Raw genomic sequence first — 22,094 nt, forward strand, 5'->3', positions numbered from 1 at the left:
GCACAGAAAAGGCGCAGAAGAAGCACCTGGCAAAAGCCCTATACCCCATTCCAGAGGATGCAAATTGATCATTCTCAAGTGCCAAGAAGTGGCAGATTTGAATACGCCCTAGTGGAAGTGGTCATGACTGCCAGGACCACAGCTAAGAAACTACTGAGTGAGATTGTATGTAGATTTGGGGTCCCAGAGGTGATATTGAGAGATCAGGGACCAGCCTTAACAGCAACCCTTACAAAAGAGATTTAGGCAGCACTGGGGGTTCAGTTGGCACTACACACCCCATACCACTGTCAAAATAGCGGGAAGGTAGAAAGGATAAATGGGACACTACAAAAAAAACAGGATGTTAAAGATGGCCCAAGAGACTAACATGAGTTGGCCAGACAGTTTGCCAATTGCCCTGTTCAGTGTCAGACACACCCCCGGGGGAAACATGCCCTATCCCCTTATGAAATTTTGTTTGGCTCAGCTCCCAGACTTGGTTGTTACTTTCCACAACAGTTACAGTTGCAGTCTGATGTGTTGACTAATTATGTTACCACATTATCACGAGAATTAACCTGAATGCATGTCCAGGTGTTTTCTTCCATTCCAGATCCTGAATTAGATACAGGAACACACCAACTACTCTCCGGAGATCCTTGAGCCAAGATATGAGGGTCCATTCCAAGTTTTGCTGACCACAGCCACCTCAGTCAAGTTGGCCAGGAAGAACACCTGAATGCACGCTTACCACTGCAGGAGAGCATTTTTTCGGAAGTAGCATATCCTTTTTCTGTTTGATCTGGGGGGGAGGGGCCCAGGAGGAGGCCATCACAAAAATGATAACATAATTACGTTTTGGTATAACTCTTCAGGTACACATGTGACCACCTTTACCTTAGATTACTGTGACATAGTACCTTGTCCGTTTGACCCTTCATGGTGATGCCATTGGTACAGTGATATCCTTGACGGTAAGGACATATGTATGCCGCACAAACAGTTACTGGGGACAGAGTTGTGGTTCCAGGGGGGGCCAGTGGGTTGGAACACAGGGCCAGACTGGGCGACCACAGAGTGTATTAGACAAAAAAAGATGAAAATAGAAAGCCCCTGATAAGCAGAATGACTTTGCAGAAGACAGGTATTAAACTGGGTCCAGTCCCTTGGTGATGTGTATTGGATCTGTGGAAATTTGAAAATCAGGACCAGATTAGAGGGAATCTGGACCAGTGAATGTGCTCTTGCAAAGGTCATTAAGCCCCCCCATATCCTAACCGAAGATACCCTTGATACATACACTGACCCAGCACACAGTCAGAGGATGAAGCGAGCAGCTCTCTCCGGAAGCTTTGACCCCCATGTATACATAGATGTCATAGGGGTTACAAGGGGGGTCCCTGATGAGTTTAAAGCCAGGGACCAGGTAAAAGCTGGTTTTGATCCCCATAACAACTGTCAACAAGAATGTAGATTGGATTAACTACACATATTATAACCAACAGAGATTTTTAAATTACACTAAAGATGCCCTCCAGGGAATTGCTGACCAGTTAGCCCCCACTTCCTATATGACATTCCAGGACCGGATGGCCTTAGACATGGTGCTAGCTGGGAAAGGAGGTGTTTTGTAAAATCATAGGAAAAAACGAGAACCTGCTGCACCTACATTCCTGATAATACTGGCCCAAATGGTAAGGTTACTCTAGCTATAAATAAATTAGAAGATCTGTCATTGGAGTTGAAGAAGAACTCAGGTATCACAGACCCATGGGATCAATACTTTAGCTGGATGAGTGGGTGGCAGAAGGTGCTCGCCCAGATAGGGGTAATGCTATTAATAATCCTGGTTCTTTTAGCCCTGATTGTATGCTGTATTCTACCTTTTGTAAAAAAGTTAATGAGCAAGGCTGTAGACAATAGCACGCCTACATTTCTCCACCAAGAAGAAGAGGACCTCCTTATGATGGAAGATGACAAACCCTTCACTCCTCTACAGTCACTCCCTGTCCATAACCTCACAATCCTATAGGGTTTTAGGGATAGATAGCGCCTGACTGCACCTCTCCAGCTGTATTGAGGAGGGAAGTGAACAAGTTGCTGCCCAATTCTATATACAGCCTAAAAGAGTTGCTGAGGAGAATGGGCCAGGCGAAAGTAGGACCTTTAGTATTAGGGACAGAAAAGAGAAAATAGCCATTTTAGGGGGGACTGTGAAGGAATGTGATGTAGATAATAATAATAATATTCTGAAAATGTCTATTTTCTTATATGTATACATATTTTTCTCCTTACTCATTATATAAGTATACAGGTTTGCTCTGTTCCTATATTTTCTCAAAATGGCGGGTACCCCCTACATCCCACACATCAGAAGAACGCGGAACTGAAGATAAAACCAAGGACAGCCAAACCTCGTTATGAAGATTCTCCATCTTCTTTTCTATCTTAACCAATGAGATGTACCTATTAGACTAACATAGCAATGACGTATTTTTGTGTATAAAACATTAGCACTGCCCTGAATAAATCAGAAGTGTAAAAAGTAACAGTGCTGAGTGTGTCTCAGAGTGTTTACTTTTATATGCATGCATAGCCACACTTTCCAATTAGAGACAGCAGCAGATAACCTTTGAGCTTGATTGAAGCTCTTAATCATATCCTTGACAGCAGGGGATGTAAGTGCCCAGTATTGAGGTGGTTAAATAAATGACAGTAATGTAAAACTAGTACTAAATAATACTGAAAAGTGATCTGCTCCATTATAAATAGTTCTCCATTGACATCCCCGGCCTATGTGTCATCACAAGTCATTGTACATAATGACATGTGCAGGACACATATTTTAAGGGTTGGGAAGGTGATAGTGAATAATGAGACAGACACCGGGGGTGTAATGTAGACAAATGTTTAGTAATGTAGAAGATCTGGATTAGAGAGTCTCATCACCAGCCAACATCCAGTCCTATGATGATCAATCATGGAGGTTTCAAGCACAGTCCAAACAGATCAGAGTCTTAGATGAGGCCAGGGAATCTAAGATGGGACTCTCCCTAACGTTTCCCTTATCTCTCACATGTCATGCTGGAACCTTTTACATATGTGTCCTGTACATTATGTACATTATGTACTTGTAATAACACATAGGCCGGGGATGTTGGAAGAGAACTATTTATAAGGGGGAGATCACTATTCAGCATTTTTTACCATGGAAGAAACTATTTCCCACATGTTTCCAAATTTAACATTTACTCCAGGTAATTTCTCTTTTTTCTATTTAAAAAAAAAACTTAAACATTTTCCAACAAAATTTGATCAACTTCAATAGTTGAAAAAAAAAAAAAAATTTTTGCTTTTTTTATAAAAATCTACATGACTCTAAGCCTGACAAAATCCAATAAAATGTCAGCAGAGGGCATCTAGAGAATAAACTTTCCTCGGATCACTCCATTCTTTATTATTTTCACTTTTCTGCATTGTTTTGGTCAGTTTCTTTACTTTTTACCACTTTTCAGTCTGCATAAAACATTCCATTACAAACTTGAATTACTTTTCTTTTTTTAAATTACATAATTATCAGGAGGGAAAAGTTGTGTCTCTCTGAAGGATTCATGAATTCAGCTGATGATTTATTTTCTCTAAAGATTTGTTGGAGACAAGTTTTAGATTAATCTCAGAAGAAAAAAAAACGTTCCTCAGATAACGCCATTCATTAATATTATAACTTTTCTGCATTATTTGGTCAGGGTCTCGACTTTTTACAACTTTTAAAGGATAACTAAAGATTCCTTTAAAAAACAAAACAAAAAACAAACATGTCATACTTACCTCCTCTGTTTAGTTGGTTTTGCACAGAGTGGCCCCGATCCTCCTCCTCTGGGGTCCCTCAGTGGCACTCGTGGCTCCTCCTCTTCTTGAGTGCCCGATTGGACAGCTGCTCTCCCTTGGGGCACCCGTGCATCTATTGACACAGACAGCAGGACTCAGCCCCGCCCCCCGTCTCCCACGGCATTGGATTTGATTGACAGCAGCGGGAGCCAACCGCTGCTCTGCTATCAATCTATCCAGTCAGGACCCAAGACATCGGCTGGAGCTGGTGTGCTCATCCCCAAAAGACTGGGTTAAGGTAAGTAAAAGGGGGGCTCTGGGGGGTTGCTGCATCACAGGTTTTTCACCTTAATGCATTAACCTTGAGGGTTTACAACCCCTTTAAACGTTCTATTACAAACTTGGAAACATTTTCATATACTTAGAATTCTAAATTCTGTGATTTGCACTCCCTCCACCTAATACAAACAATACAAGTATTGCTATAACCACATGTGTCACATAACACTCAAAATTAGAAGTGTACATGGATACAGAGCACACTAAAGTGAAATACTGTATGTGACAAGTTAATGAGATAGAAATCAAATAAACAAACTCAGAAACATTAGATCACACATAACTGTGTCGAATATTGTCCCAACAGTATAATATGTAGCAATGTGTGGACTTCTTCTATAGTAAGGTATACACCACTTAATGATGACAGAGGAGAACACGGCACCCATTGTCCAGTGATTCCACCACCTTGAAGTTAAAAGAGAATTCACCAGAGGATAATCACCTCTAGAGTTCAAGAAGGTCATAAAAGCTTAAAACTGTCATCCACCATCTGATTTTACCTTTTATTTTTTTAGATGTCCTCCATTCCAGCAACCACCGCTTAGAAGTGGGAGGATTTCACAGCACATAATACTACTTCCCCTTCAGCATTATAACATCTGATCTTCACAATTCTTCACTCTTAAGCAATATCAAATAGAAAACTCCACATATTGTAAAACCACACAGACTTTGATTAAAATATAAAAGGAGAGCTTGCATCATGTTTGGTGGACTTTGGGGCCCAGTGGCCTAATTAAAGCCATACAGGACCCTGGATCATTGCTGAGTGATCTTCAGCTTCCTCTGCCTGTGACCTGATCCCATGTACTGTACTTCCGTATCCAGACTTGTTGACTCTGCTTGCTCCTGAACCCCTGTTGCTGACCCCAGCTTGTGACCTGACCTTGTCTTCTGTTTGCTGTTTCCGGTACCGCCTCTACCTCAAAAATTATTAAAAAATTATTTTAGTCTGTTATTTAGTCTGTTATTTGCACTACTGTTTCTCCCTTTCAGCTCCTGTGGTTGCTGGGCTATTGTAGACACAGACAAGGGTTGACTGAGTATTACACTAGCTGATCACTATTAGCTGTGGAACCTGCTGTCACCTGCAACCTTGGAACAGTTTGGCCTTGTTGTCCCCATGCCTGTTACTTTGGGGGAATTACTCCAATTTTCGACATCACATCGCCCCCCGCCCGCAGACCCCCACAACCACCGGCCAGGGTTGTGGGGATGGGGCCCTTGTCCTTATCAACATGGGGACAAGGTGTTTTGGGGGGCTACCCCAAAGCACCCTCCCAATGTTGAGGGCATGTGGCCTGGTACGGTTCAGGAGGGGCGGCGCTCTCTGGTCCCCCCTCTTTTCCTGTGGCCTGCCAAGTTGCGTGCTCGGATAAGGGTCTGGTGTGGATTTTTGGGGGGACCCCACGCTGTTTTTTTTTTTTTTGGCGTGGGGTTCCCCTTAAAATCTGTACCAAACCTGAAGGATCTGGTATGGAATTTAGGGGGACCCCCACGTCATTTTTTTTTTTTAATTTTGGCCTGGGTTCCCCTTAATATCCATACCAGACCTGAAGGGCCTGGTATGGAATTTAGGGGGACCCCCACGTCATTTTTTTTTTAAATTTTGGTTCAGGGTTCCCCTGTGGGGAATTCCCATGCCGTTTTTATCAATGAACTTCTATGTGTATTGTCGGACCGGCAATGCAATAGTCGCGGGTAGTTTTAAATGGGTTTTTTTCCTTCGAAATGTCATTTTGCTGTCAGACTGTTCTAAAAACAGGAAACATGCGCCCCTTTACAGGCATACTATAGACACCCCCCAGCTACGAAATTTGAAGGGATATTACACTTTTATTGTTTGATTTTAAGCATTATTAAAATCACTGCTCCTGAAAAAACGGCAGTTTTTAAAACTTTTTTTTTGCATTGATCCATGTCCCCTGAGGCAGGACCCAGGTCCCCAAACATTTTTTATGACAATAACTTGCATATAAGCCCTTAAAATTAGCACAATTGATTATTCATGTTCGTGTCCCATAGACTTTAACGGTGTTCGCATGTTCGAACAAACTTTTTTCCTGTTCGCATGTTCTGGTGCGAACCGAACAGGGGGGTGTTCGGCTCATCCCTATTGAGAAGTACAAGTCAGGGTTAGGCTATAAATAAATATCCAAATCTTTGATGATCCCTAGGAGCACCATTAAATCTATCATAACCAAATGGAAAGAACATGGCACAACAGCAAACCTGCCAAGAGACGGCCGCACACCAAAACTCACGGACCGGGCAAGGAGGGCATTAATTAGAGAGGCAGCAGAGTGACTTAAGGTAACCCTGGAGGAGCTGCAGAGTTCCACAGCAGAGACTGGAGTATCTGTACATAGGACGACAATAAGCCGTACGCTCCATAGAGTTGGGCTTTATGGCAGAGTGGCCAGAAGAAAGCCATTACTTTCAGCAAAAAACAAAATGGCATGTTTTGAGTTTGCGAAAAGGCATGTAGAAGACTCCCAAAATGTATGGAGGAAGGTGCTCTGGTCTGATGAGATTAAAATTGAACTTTCTGACTATCAAAGAAAATGCTATGTCTGGCGCAAACCCAACACATCACATCACCCAAAGAACACCATCATGCTGTGGGGATGTTTTTCAGCAGTCAGGACTGGGTAACCGGTAAGGGTTGAGGGAAAGATAGATGGTGCTAAATACAGGGATATTCTTGAGCAAAACCTGTACCACTCTGTGTGTGATTTGAGCTAAATTTACAGCTAAAGCAACACTTGAGTGGTTTAAGGGGAAACATGTAAATGTGTTGGAATGACCCAGGCAAAGCCCAGACCTCAATCCAATAGAAAATCTGTGGTCAGACTTAAAGATTGCTGTTCACAGGCGCAAACCATCCAACTTGAAGGAGCTGGAGTAGTTTTGCAAGGAGGAATGGGCAAAAATCCCAGTGGTAAGATGTGGCAAGCTCATAGAGACTTATCCAAAGTGACTTGGAGCTGTGATAGCTGCCAAAGGTGGTTCTACAAAGTATTGACTTTAGGGGGGTGAATAGTTATGCACATTGACTTTTTTTCTGTTATTTTATCCTATTTGTTGTTTGCTTCACAATAAAAAAAACATCTTCAAAGTTGTGGACATGTTCTGTAAATTAAATGATACAAATCCTCAAACAATCCATGTTAATTCCAGGCTGTGAGGCAACAAAGCACAAAAAATGCCAAGGGAGTGAATACTTTTGCAAGGCACTTTAAATATCACAGTCTGCCAGTGTGCATATTATTGTCCAGCCTTGAATTGCCTTTGGAATAAATATAGATATGACAAGTTCCGGATGCCCAGCTCACCTAGGAGAGGAATCGGGCCGGTCTTGCTCCTGGCACTCCTAGGGTAGCGGTGTTTGGGCTAAAAAAACCTACTAATTAACTGAGGGAGGTAAATATGTCCTTATTTTGGCTGTACTGTTATTATTTCAGAAGTTATGGAAGACGCTGGGATTATAGATTCTACCAAAAAAAAAGTTTTCATTTTCTTTCCACATTTTCCAAAAACTTGTGGAAAAAAATGACATTTTTAAAAGTCTCATAATGCCTCATAGAATATACATTGGAGTGTTTGCTTTCCAAAATGGGGTCATTTTGTGGGCATTTTCATTGTCCTGGTGCTCCAGGGTCTTCAAAGGTGTGATAGGTTGTCAGGAAATTATATGTGTAATTTACTGAATGCTCCTAGAACACCTGATGGTGCTCCCTGCATATTGGGCCTCTCTATGTGGTCAGGCTGTGTAAAAGTCTCACACATGTGGTATTGTCATACTCATGAGGAGGAGCAGAATGTGTTTTGGGGTGTAGTTGCAAGTATGCCTATACAGTATGTGAGAAATAGCTTGGTAATATGACAACTATGTGAAAAAAAAACTTCATTTTGCAAAGAATTGTGGGAAAAAATTACAACTTCAAAAGACTCACTATGCCTCTTACCGTACACCTTGGAATGTCTACTTTCCAAAAAGGGGTCATTTGAGGGTGTTTGTACTTTCGTGGCTTGTTAGTTTCTCAAGAAATGAGATCAGTACATTAGGTGTACTGATTGTCACCATAGGTTGTAGACTCTAGAACTTTCACAAAGACCAAATAATATATACTTATTTGGGTTATTTTTACCAAAGATATGTAGCAGTATAACTTGTGTCCAAAATGTATAAAGAAAAATTACTAATTTGCAAAATTTATAACCGAAACGAAGAAAAGTGAATTTTTTTCCAAAATTTTCGGTCTTTTTTCATTTATAGCACAAAAAATAAAAAACCCAGTGGTGATTAAATACCACAAAAAGAAAGCTCTATTTGTGTGAAAAAAAAATGACAAAAATGTCATATGGGTCCAGGACTGATAATTTGCAGGTAAGAGAATAAATGTTGGCCTAAATTTATGAAGAAAAATTATTTATTTGCAACATTTTATAACAGAATTTTTTTTTCAGAAATTGTAATATTGTTTCATTTATAAAGCATAGTGGTGTTTAAATACTAGGTAAAGAAAGATCTGTCTAAAATAAAAAATGATACAAATTTAATGTTTAGTACAGGTTTCTAATCGTCATTCAAAGTGAGACACTTTGACAAAACTAAAAATATTCCCAATAAATTTGATTTGCAGTTAACTTTAAACTTTTTATAAAGTCTGATATAAATCCAATAAAATGACAGCAGAGGGCAGCTGGAGAATAAGCTTTCCTCAGATCTCTCCATTCTTCATTATTTTAGCTTTTCTGCATTTTATTTGGTCAGTTATTTCACTTTTTACCACTTTAGAGTCTCGCTTTGAAAATATCAAACCTGAATAGTTTTATTTTTCTTAAAGATACTTAATTATCAGTAGAGCAAAATTATATCTCTCTGAAGGATACATGAATTCAGCTGATGATTTATTTTCTGTAGAATTTCATTGGAGCAAAGTTTTAGATGAATCTCAGATGAACACCGAGCTAATCTACACTCCTGCGTGCTCTGGGGATGTCAGGGGAAATTTCGTTATTATAAATATATAAATGTGTGGAGAATGAAATTGTATTGTGGCCAAAAATGTTACATACCTTTTCTGTTATTTTATGTATTTTTTTTTTCCTCAGCAAAATCTTTCCATAAGACTCCTAGCACTGAGCTGACCCTTCCAGAGAGGTCCCCCCTCCCCCCTCTTCTATCAGAATATACCTCTGCTGGGGAGGACCACTGACAAATTCTGGGCTAGGAGCGAAAACAAGGAAAAATCTTCATTTTACCAGTCTGGCCATTCACAGGTATTGATTTCCTTCTTTATTTGTTTTACAGGTACGGTACATTTCAGTCATTGTTTTATTTGTAAAGCCCAGCTCATCCCAATTGTAGTAATCTTTGTTTGTTTGTTTTTTTTGGTAACAGAGTTTGCATATAACGCAAGTTTGCATAGAAATAAAAAAAAAAAAAAAATATATATATATATATATATATTTACTATACATCCACTGTATCCATTTTACGTAATACATGACACTGATCAAATTGATTTATTTTATTTTTCTTGTTTCAAGCATTATGTATTCAGGTAAAGAATTACATTTTCTTTCATGAACAAGCTGATGAATATCATACTGTTGTCACTGTCTACACATTGTATGCTCATGTGTTTCTTTCATTAATAGAACATAAATTAATAATCTATGAAATGCTTATTTAAGGTAATTTTTATTTCTCATCTGGTTGTTTCCTGTGATTGATATTTCATGGATTGTGTTATTAAAGAGCTAAGTGTTGATACATTTAAAGAAATCATGTCACTTCTTTATTCACTATTAATATGTACTGTATATGTATTATCTTCATACTGTAGCTGTGTTACAATAATTATCAATACACTGAAAGATGTTCTGTTACTCCCTGATTTATCGTTCATATTAATTATATTCATATTAAGACATCTGAATATTTCTTTGTATTTGTACAGTTGACAAATACAAAGAAATTTGTACATTGATAATTATGAATAACACTTTGGTCCTGACTCATCAAATTACAAACATTGATAAATTCGATTTCAGACATTCTAAAATGAAAGGGGACCTGTCATGGGAGAATATTGGAAGCTGCCATTGCTAAGCTCCTCTTTAAGTATGTTAGTTCCTTAGAGTGGCTAAATATGAAGCCCTATGGGCACCATTGGTGACAAATTTTCTCCCACCTAATTTCGACAAGTCCCTATTGCTCCCATGATCAGCAACTTCCTGGAATTTTCTGAACATTACATTTTAGGTCTCCTCTAGAGGTAACCGGGTTCCCCAACCCTCTCCCCTTCTCTCTCTTCTCTTAATTTTCCCTCACTCTTATATTTCTTCTTGCTCTTCTCTCCTAACAATGGCAGTCGATATTGCTTTTCTGAACCAAAACCTGCATGCATAATGGCAGAAAACCTCCTCTTTTTCTTTTCTTCTCCTTTTTTACATATAAGGCTACATTATTCACGATCTGACGGGGTAAATTCACCCCTCTCTTCCCTATATCAGCGAAATGTCAAACCCCAATCTACGGGAGTATTAACTATTATTACCACTAGGGTGACACCGATACTAGTATCGGTATCGGTGCAGATACCGAGTATTTGCACAAGTATCGGTACTTATGCAAATGCACAGATACCTAAAACCGATACTTTCAGGCTCAGTTCTTTGAGCTGTCAGTGGGTCTTCCCTGAAATGTTAAAGAAGACCGGTAATTGGAGCTGTCAAAAAAAAAAAAAAAAAAGCAGCCGGCAATGTTTATTAACAACATTGCTCAGCCGCTGAAACACTTAGCCCGGGTTCACACTATAATGCGCTGCGGATCGCACAGGAGCGCTGTGCGTCCCTGTTCCCCATTTCAGGGACGAATCAGGGCCGATTCTATGCCTGAATTCGGTCCTGAAACGGAGCCAAAGACGCACAGCGTTTTTGTGCAGTGCGCTCTGCAGCCACCCCGGAGATATGTGAACCCACTCCATAGGGAGCCAGTCACATTCTCCTGCTATGCGAATTAGATGTGCGGAAACACACATATAATTCGCATAGGTGTGAACCCGGGCTAAAATAAAAAGAAACATTGTTTCTTTTTGAATCTTTCTGTTTCTTCATCTGCAGATCAATGAGATGAACAAATGTCCGTCTGTTTAACCCCTTATAAACCCTTCATTTACTCTAATCAGCCTTAATTAACTACCTATTCTCCTCCATTTAATTATTTTCCCTCTTTTTTCTTTTTGTTCACGTCTATTTTATAAACGATAAACAATTAAAACTTTTTTTTTATTTTCTTTGTTAGTGAATATTTTTACACATATATATTAACATATATTTACACAGTTCACATTGAAAAGCACAAAATTTAAAAAAAAAATCTATTTATTTAATTTATAAATAACTTTTCTTTGCTTTGGACCATTGCTGACAGCTGAAGTGAAAGCAAAACAGTTGCGGTAGGTATCGGTAATTAGTATCGACGAGTACTATAAAAAAAAAGTATCGGTACTTGTGCTCGTTGTAAAAAAAATGGTACCAGTGCATCCCCAATTACCACACTATGTGAAATCCCTCCATCATTTTATCCTACCAAACCCTGACTTATTCACTAAGATGTTTAAACATAGCCTATGCATCTTACATTTGTACGACTTTATCCACCTGTCATTGAGATCCATACGGATATTGTAAGCATGCATGGCTACTGTATCACTATGTTATTCACATGTTTTTAGTCCTTTTATGGACCATTGTGAAAACATTGGTATATACTGCGCTGTGACTAAAAACATATAAATAAAGCAGCCAACATAGCCAAAAGACAAACAGCAAGAAAATGAATAATTAAAAAATGCAGCACTAGCAATGCAGTTTAGCGCTGCGTTTTTTATTATTCTTTTATGGACCATTGTTTGTATCACTTATACCTCTCAATAAAATCTTTGAACAAGAAGAATGTTAGTTCCCTGACCATTAGGATGATGCTTTAAATTTAAAGCTGAGTTGCTGAGACATAACAGGTACAGGCATGACTTTTTTTCTCAGAAAATAGGTGCAGGAACGCAATCACTACCCCCCCCATCCCCCTCTCCTCCACACACACCCTCCAAACCGCTTCAATTAGTGGGTGTGGTCTGAGTTCACTAACAGTGGAAGGGTCTTAAAGGGGCATTAAATACAAGGAATGCATTACATGCAGAGTGAAGAGTTTGAGGGGTTTGTGTTGTAGTGATGTAGTACAGGCAGTCCCCGACTTACGAACACCCGACTTACGAACACTCCTACTTACGAACGAACTTCAATGCCGGCTGCTTGTGCTCCGTGCTGGTCCTGGATACCTCCAAGCAGCTATCTTGCAGGGCCAGACACATCCCACACTGCAGTTCTACATGTACTGCATGGCCAGAAGAGCCCCAGATAACATAACTGCATGCCCAGAAGCGGCCAGAACGTCCCACATCCCTGCACTGAAGTTACACTTAAAAATGCACCGTTCCGACTTACACACAAATTCCACTTAAGAACAAACCTACAGTCCCCTATTGTGTTTGTAACCCGGGGACTGCCTGTAGTGGGATGATGATAATTAACTAAATTATTACTATGATGCAAATCATTTCCAGCAGCAACCCGGTTCTTCCAGAGAGAGGCACTTTATTGAAACTTCAGAATCAATCCAACAGAGGTACAGACAAGATAAACGATGACAGGACATTCAGACACCTTCACAGAACCCAGTTTCTCCTGTCACACTTTGGCCAAACCAGACCTTCACTCTTATACACCTTTTTTCCCACAAGGACAAGCAATGTGATTGGCCAATCCTATTAGGCCTTTGATCTGCTTTTGTCCTTCTAAGTGACAGACAATGACCCTTATCTGTGGGCAGCTGTAGTCATAAAATGTCCTCATTTGCACTCTTGCATTCTACTAATTTGATTGACCCTCCAGGGCCAAGGTGGTCTTTTATTAACATTAAAAGAGAAGTATGGGTTTCTTTTTTTCCCCCTAATCATACTTACCTAGGTGGATGCAGCATAGGTCCAATGCTGTATTTTTCCCCCGGCGCCTCTGCACTGAAAACCGAGCGATCAAACACCGCCGCTCACTCAGTTTTCACAGCTCCGTGAGCAGAGAGCTGTAGACTATCAGTCACAGCTCTCTGCTCATCTCCATCCATGTTTATTGGAGCGCTGAGCTGTGGAGGGGCAGGAAACAGCCGTCTCAGGCTCTCGATGGCTCGCTGTCAGGCTGAGACGGGTATCAGTCCGGGTATCAGCCCATTGTCGGGATGAGGTGGTGTCTGGACTGACATTGGTGACTTCAGCAGAGAGTAGTCTGAAGTCCACTCTCTGCTGACAACGGGTCACAGGAGTGCAAAACGAATTGCACTCCTGTGATCCATAGGAGAAGCCCAGCCAAACGAGCTCAGGCTGGACTTCTCCTTTAACATAGCACAGAGTCATTATCTGTCCCCTTTGATATGTAGAGTAAACCTGGTTAGGGCAGTCTCCTCTTTAATCAACAAGTCCCCTTTGAAATGCCTAATTATGTATATATACTGTGTATATATATATATATATATATATATATATATATATATATATACCATAGTAAGAAAACCAATCAATATATGCTTATTAGAATTTTTTTTTTTACAAGAAATATGTAGCAGAATACAAATTGGCCTGAATTTATGAAGCAATGTGATTTTTAAAACATTTTTTATTAGATATGTTTTATAGCAGATAGTACCACACCATGCAGGGATATTCAATGTAATATTGACATATAATCACACAAATAGGTTGGACTTGATGGACTTGTGTCTTTTTTCAACCTCACCTACTATGTAACTATGTAACTTGGGTACAACGTTGCAGGACCACACAACTGTCAGTTAAAGTAACGCAGCGCCAAACAGCAAAAAATGGCCTGGTCAAGATGGGGGTTAAATCTTTCAGAGATGAAGTGGTTAAACAATAAAGGCTTTTGATTCATAAGGATTTCTCATTTGGTGTTCTCTTTCACCTATTGTACTTGGATTTCTCAGCTCGGGTGAATGTCCTCTCCATGGGATCCCCATCTTTGCGGTGAGCTTCTGACTACAAGACAGTTGGGCTCAAGTAATGACTCTCATGCTTTCAGGGTCCTTTCCTGCTTTTCGGCCCCAGTGAGTCCTCTGGCCTCCCCTCCTCCGGGTTGGTGTTGTGTGGGCTTTGGGGAGCTGGACCAGCACATACGGGCCAGGCATTTTCCTGTTCTTGAGGTATGCCTGCATATTGAACTCTGTGGCTCAATTTGGAAACAACTCCTCTTGGCACCTCTATGTTTTTAAACAATTGTGACTTCCAGTCTATGTAAGTGCTCTCCCCTTTATTATCCCTCCACGAATCCTGCCTGACACTTTATATTTGGATGTACAATATGTTATATATTTGTATATTTATGCTATCATTTTCTCTATTTTAATGTAGAATACTGAGTTTCTTGTTTAAACTATACCCCTGAAGAAGGAGGATTAAATTTTCACTCCGAAACACGTTGAGTACAGGAAACACTAGTCCGTTATATGTATTATGATTTGTATGACAACACTGGAATGTTTATTCTCAACATGTTTTTTTATTAAATGTTGTGTATTTTTCATATTTCAATAAATACTTTTTATAGTAGAATATACCTTTTTACCATTTTGTGCCTTAAAAGTCCGCCACCTGGGGATCTTGTTTAATTTCTTGTAAACATTGGATGTGGCACAACTATATGCCCAATTGTAAACCGACTCACCCTCGCCAAGTAATGACTTTGACCATATTATGATAATCTGTGAACGTCCATGTCCACAAATAAGAGTAAACAAATATAACAAAATCTTTTGTAAGTTATGTGCACTCCATTCACCCATTGTGGCTTTAGGGTGGAATGCCATCTAGACCATGGTCCCTGTAAGTCATTCATCTGATCCCTATCAGCGTATAGGTGCCTTGTGGCAGAGAAATTTGGAGGTTCTTCTAGGGGTACATATGTCCCAGCTCCTTTTGGGAGGACTGCCTTAGAGTTTTAGTGGGAGGGATTGAGGTCTTGTGTCGGTGGGGTAGGGATTATAGGGGCCAGTTAAATGTTATGTTCATATAATACATTTCTGAGGAGGTAGCTCTCAGGTGTTTATACGCTCTTTTGTTATTTTTGAATTTTCTTTTTTTTTGTTCCCTGTGATTGCACCCACCCACTATTCCAGGGCAGCACCACCTCGATATTAATACCACTGAGGGGCTGCCAAGACAAACAACTTTTTGGTGATACAATAAAATCTGACAGAGATTTCACCCTTCCCTACTCTATCCTAAATGAAACAAAAAATCCATTGGCTTTAGATATACTTAAAGGAAAGCTGCAAATTCAAAAATATTAAAAACATTGAAATTACATTAATATTAAGTTAAAGCCTATATGATATTTTAGTGATTAGATCTACTTTAAGTTGCCTTAATGCCATTGAAGAATGATAAAAGAAACTGCCTATCACTTAATTTCCAGTAGTAAGGTCTCACTTTATGGCAAGATGCTACAATCCTTTGTGTGAACTGTGCAGAGAAAAGAGACAATTTACCAGTCTTCCTGACTGAAATGTTATCATCTATTAAAATGACTGCCTTTGGTCTCATCTTTGCAACCTACTTTTTAGTCCTCATCATACAAGTTGGACATGGCACAAATGCCAATGGTCATTTCTTTCAGGTAAGGTTTTAAAAAAGTTTTATTTTTTATTTTTGATGCGGCAGGAATAATTGATTTTTCTGTCTTTTAGATGATGGACAATGGATATTACATCCTGCTCAGTGCATCCTGCAGTTACAGCCAATTGATGCTCCATGTATTCATGTTGCTGCTAATATTTTAGAATTTTTTTTGAATTTTGGTGAAGAATTATAACATTTAACATCGTTGACATAAACAAGTAATCAGTTCAGTTTTTTTGTGCACCATTTCAGTCAACATCTTAAGGTAATAGAATTTCTTTATTCAATATTTTAGATGGTAAATTAAATTAAGTTTTACTTTACCCCCTAGCGCAGGCTCTGGCAACCCCTTTTAGGGCTTTAGAATGCCGGGAGGTGGGGTGGGGCTTTTGGCCATGCAACTGCTGTGATTGGCTATCATGGGGGTCACATGATTGGAGAAATCCCGATCGAAAGCAGCGATGGGAAGGTTTCTGTTAGTCGACAGGAGTGCGCACAGCACATGCTCTTGGTACAACTCAATTTCCACTATTGCACGCAAATACAGTATGTGGCCCCTCTGCACAAGGCCTGGCGGCTGCATATTTGCGTGTGCTCTGCGCCAACGGGTTAAGTTGTAGAAAAATGTGAATTGTATTTTATTTATAGGCATTCTCTATGGTTTTTATAAACATGAAATTGTAGAAGAAAAATTTAATGTAGGGAAAGCTTCATGCAAGTTTCTGATTTTTATAGTGTTTCGGATTTCAGAGTAAGATATCAGATTATATATACATAACGTTTTATTACAATGAGAAATCAGTCAATGCTAAATGAATTATTTCTCTCTGGATTGTCTGACCTTCCATCTCTTCAGCTCCCTCTCTTTCTCTTCTTCCTTCTCATCTACCTTCTGACATTCATCTGGAATATGCTGACCATTGTCCTCATAGTCACCGACTCTCACCTGCATATTCCTATGTATTTCTTCCTTGGGAATCTGGCCAGTTTGGACCTCTGTTATTCCTCATTAACTGTCCCAAGAATGTTATTTGACCTTCACACCAAGACAAGAAAAATTTCCATAAAGGTGTGTATAACCCAGCTATTCTTCTTTATATTCTGTGCTGGTTGTGAAGATTCTCTATTGGCTATCATGTCCTATGATCGATATATCGCTATTTGTAAGCCATTACATTACACACAGATCATGAGTTGGAAAGTGTGTGTACAGTTGGTGTCCATTGGATGTTGTCTCAGCTTTACCCATTCTTTAGTTCATACACTTTATGCCTTCAAATTAACATTTTGTGGATCAGGTATTATAGAAAGCTTCTTCTGTGACCTTCCACAATTGTTCCATATTTCCTGCAGTGACATCTACATCAACATTCAGCTTGTCTTCCTCTTGGGTGGCATCTTTGGAGGTGGATCTCTAACAGTGATCATCCTGTCCTATGTCTATATATTCAAAACTGTTCTTAAAATCCAAGCTAAGGGAAATAGGAGTAAAGTTTTCTCTACTTGCAACTCTCACCTGACATTGTTGTTTATGTATTATGGCTCTGCAATGTTCAGTTATTTTTGGCAAAGTGCTGGTCATAATTTTTTTGGTGACAAAGTGCTGTCCATCATTTACGCGGTGATCCTTCCTCTCCTCAATCCTCTCATTTACAGTCTGAGGAACCAGGATTTTAGAACAGCATTTCAACGTGTTTTCAAGAAGATCTTTCCACAAAAATAGAGATAAAGAAAGACACAAAGATACCTTCCTATGTCCTATATAAGAAATCCTTTGAACAGCTATTTATTCTAATGTGCTTCACTTATCAGAATTTTTTTTATTTGAATAAAGTAGGGATTCACTTAACCCTTCCACTCAGGAGCGTATTTACAGCAAAGGCAAACTAGGTGTTTGCCTTGGGCGGCATTTTTTTAGGGAGGAGGCGCCGCCTCCAGGCACAAGGGACACTACGAGCAGTGGCGTTGGTGTGTGGAGTGCGAACCGCACCTGGGTGGCACTCACCAGAGGGGTGACACCAGGGGTGGCTGCGGACTGACTGTTTGGTGAAAGGGGAGCAAAGCAATAGCAGGAGGCGGCGATGGCTGCAGCTTCAGATCCTGGAAGTAGCTCACTTGGCAGAGCAGGTCAGAATCCCAGGCTGTGATTGTACCTCAGTAGCCGGGCTACACAAAGCTCATAAAAAGAGCCAGCGGGCTGTGGGACGGAGAGCATTGGGTGTCATTTTTTTTCAGGGGGATGGGGGAATTTCCTGGGGTAGTACAGGGGGATAGGGGAGTCCCTCCCTCTCTCACCCCCTCTCTCTCTTTCCCACCTCTTACTTCCTCCTTTCTCTCTCACCCTCTCTCTCTCTCCCCCTCCTCTTCTCCCCTCTCTCTCTATCATTCCCCCTCTCTCTCAAACATCCCTCTCTCTCTCCCCCACCTCTTACCTCCCCCTTTCTCTCTCACCCCCTTTTTCTCTCCCCCTCCTCTTCTCCCCTCTCTCTCACTCCTCCCTCTCTCTCATCCCCCTCTCTCTCACACACCCCTCTCTCTCTCCCCCACCTCTTGCCTCCCCCTTTCTCTCTTACCCCCTTTCTCTCTCACCCCCTTTTCTCTCCCCCTCCTCTTCTCCCCTCTCTCTCACTCCTCCCTCTCTCTCACTCCTCCTCTCTCTCAAACACCCCTCTCTCCTCCACCTCTTGCCTCCCCCTTTATCTCTCACCTCCCTCTGTCTCTCCCCCTCCACTTCTCCCCTATCTCTCTCTCCCCCCACCTCTCTTTCTCACTCTATCTCACCCCCTCTTTCTCTCCCCCCACATTGGAATAGGTGGAGCATAAAAAGCAAAGGGTGGAGTTTACGGACAAAGGGGTGGATCTTAAACAGGAAGGGGTGGGACAAGTTTAGATCAGGGGAACCCTATTTTAGTCTTGTCTAAGGCAGCACAAATCCAAAGTACACCACTGCTTTCACTGCCAGGCCCTGCGCTCCACTTTTAAATTTTAGCAATTTTTTTTTCTTTTTGCCTTACAGCTTGCAGAGTTTGTGAAAGACCCCATAAACCATTTTACATGTTATGAAAGCATAGGACCAGTAGAATAAAAAAGAAGGTACTACTGTTTTTTTCTTATAGGCTCTGTGATATTTGCACAAATGTTTATCAAAAAAATATTTTCGCTAAACATACTCAAAAATTCTTATTTGCGGATACAAACACAGCAAAACTTACCAAATTCCTGCTAAATTCTTACTAAATATAAAAGCTAAACTGTATTGATTTAATAAATAACAACCATTTGTACATTTAACCACTTGAGCCCCGGACCATTATGCTGCCTAAGGACCAGAGGTCTTTTTCCAATTTGGCACTGCGTCGCTTTAACTGCTAATTGCGCGGTCATGCAATGCTGTACCCAAACGAAATTTGCGTCCTTTTCTTCCCACAAATAGAGCTTTCTTTTGATGGTATTTGATCACCTCTGCGGTTTTTATTTTTTGCGCTATAAATGGAAAAAGACCGAAAATTTTGAAAAAAAATGATATTTTCTACTTTTTGTTATAAAAAAAATCCAATAAACTCAATTTTAGTCATACATTTAGGCCAAAATGTATTCGGCCACATGTCTTTGGTAAAAAAAATGTCAATAAGCGTATATTTATTGGTTTGCGCAAAAGTTATAGCGTCTACAAACTAGGATACATTTTCTGTAATTTACACAGCTTTTAGTTTATGACTGCCTATGTCATTTCTTGAGGTGCTAAAATGGCAGGGCAGTACAAAACCCCCCCAAATGACCCCATTTTGGAAAGTAGACACCCCAAGGAAATTGCTGAGAGGCATGTTGAACCCATTGAATATTTATTTTTTTTGTCCCAAGTGATTGAATAATGACAAAAAAAAAAAAAAATATTTACAAAAAGTTGTCACTAAATGATATATTGCTCACACAGGCCATGGGCCTATGTGGAATTGCACCCCAAAATACATTCTGCTGCTTCTCCTGAATATGGGGATACCACATGTGTGGGACTTTTTGGGAGCCTAGCCGCGTACGGGGCCCCGAAATCCAATCACCGCCTTCAGGATTTCTAAGGGTGTAAATTTATGATTTCACTCTTTACTGCCTATCACAGTTTCGGAGGCCATGGAATGCCCAGGTGGCACAAAACCCCCCCAAATGACCCCATTTTGGAAAGTAGACACCCCAAGCTATTTCCAGACAGGCATATTGAGTCCATGGAATATTTTATATTTTGACACAAGTTGCGGGAAAGTGACACATTTTTTTTTTTTTTTTTTGCACAAAGTTGTCACTAAATGATATATTGCTCACACAGGCCATGGGCATATGTGGAATTGCACCCCAAAATACATTTAGCTACTTCTCCTGAGTACGGGGATACCACATGTGTGGGACTTTTTGGGAGCCTAGCCGTGCACGGGACCCCGAAAACCAATCACCGCCTTCAGGATTTCTAAGGGTGAAAATTTTTGATTTCACTCTTCACTGCCTATAACAGTTTTGGAGGCCATGGAATGCCCAGGTGGCACAAAACCCCCCCAAATCACCCCATTTTGGAAAGTAGACACCCCAAGCTATTTGCTGAGAGGCATGGTGAGTATTTTGCAGCTCTCATTTGTTTTTGAAAATGAAGAAAGACAAGAAAAAACTTTTTTTTTTCTTTTTTCAATTTTCAAAACTTTGTGACAAAAAGTGAGGTCTGCAAAATACTCACTATACCTCTCATCAAATAGCTTGGGGTGTCTACTTTCCAAAATGGGGTCATTTGGGGGGGTTTTGTGCCACCTGGGCATTCCATGGTCTCCGAAACTGTGATAAGCAGTCAAGAGAGAAATCAAAAATTCACGCCCTTAGAAAGCCTGAAGGCGGTGCTTGGTTTTCGGGGTTCCGTACGCGGCTAGGCTCCCAAAAAGTCTCACACATGTGGTATCCCCGTACTCAGGAGAAGCAGCAGAATGTATTTTGGGGTGTAATTTCACATATTCCCATGGCATGTTTGAGCAATATATCATTTAGTGACAATTTTGTGCAAAAAAAAAAAAAAATTTCTCTTTCCCGCAACTTGTGTCGCAATATAAAATATTCCATGGACTCGACATGCCTCTCAGCAAATAGCTTGGGGTGTCTACTTTCCAAAATGGGGTCATTTGGGGGGGTTTTGAACTGTCCTGGCATTTTATGCACAACATTTAGAAGCTTATGTCACACATCACCCACTCTTCTAACCACTTGAAGACAAAGCCCTTTCTGACACTTATTGTTTACATGAAAAAGTTTTTTTTTTTGCAAGAAAATTACTTTGAACCCCCAAACATTATATATTTTTTTAAAGCAAATGCCCTACAGATTAAAATGGTGGGTGTTTCATTTTTTTTTTTTCACACAGTATTTGCGCAGCGATTTTTCAAACGCATTTTTTGGGGAAAAAACACACTTTTTTAAATTTTAATGCACTAAAACACACTATATTGCCCAAATGTTTGATGAAATAAAAAAGATGATCTTAGGCCGAGTACATGGATACCAAACATGACATGCTTTACAATTGCGCACAAACGTGCAGTGGCAACAAAATAAATACATTTTTAAAAGCCTTTAAAAGCCTTTACAGGTTACCACTTTAGATTTACAGAGGAGGTCTACTGCAAAAATTACTGCCCTCGATCTAACCTTCGCGGTGATACCTCACATGCATGGTGCAATTGCTGTTTACGTTTGACGACAGACCGCCGCTTGCGTTCGCCTTAGCGCAAGAGCAGGGGGCGACAGGGGTGCTTTTTTTTTTTTTTTTTCTTTATTATTTTTTTGCTTTTTTATCTTATTTTTAAACTGTTCCTTTCATTTTTATTTTTTTTTAATCATTTTTATTGTTATCTCGGGGAATGTAAATATCCCCTATGATAGCAATAGGTAGTGACAGGTACTCTTTTTTGAAAAAATTGGGGTCTATTAGACCCTAGATCTCTCCTCTGCCCTCAAAGCATCTGACCACACCAAGATCGGTGTGATAAAATGCTTCCCCAATTTCCCAATGGCGCTATTTACATCCGGCGAAGTCATAAAATGCTCGTAGCTTCCTGTTTCTTAGGCCATAGAGATGTTTGGAGCCACTCTGGTCTCTGATCAGCTCTATGGTCAGCTGGCTGAATCACCGGCTGCATTTTCAGGTTCCCTGTTGAG

At 40.2% G+C, this 22,094-nt stretch overlaps 1 protein-coding gene across 1 annotated transcript; it reads left to right on the forward strand.

Moving 5' to 3' along the window:
• The first annotated feature begins 16,698 nt into the window (after nt 1-16,698).
• LOC141147512 (olfactory receptor 5AR1-like) lies at nt 16,699-17,631 on the forward strand. Its single transcript, XM_073634746.1, has one exon. It carries the CDS (start codon nt 16,699-16,701, stop codon nt 17,629-17,631), a length of 933 nt encoding a protein of 310 aa, XP_073490847.1.
• Nucleotides 17,632-22,094: the final 4,463 nt, after the last annotated feature.

This window comes from Aquarana catesbeiana, linkage group LG06, assembly GCF_042186555.1.
Source record: "Aquarana catesbeiana isolate 2022-GZ linkage group LG06, ASM4218655v1, whole genome shotgun sequence".
In the NCBI taxonomy this organism is placed as follows: domain Eukaryota; kingdom Metazoa; phylum Chordata; class Amphibia; order Anura; family Ranidae; genus Aquarana; species Aquarana catesbeiana.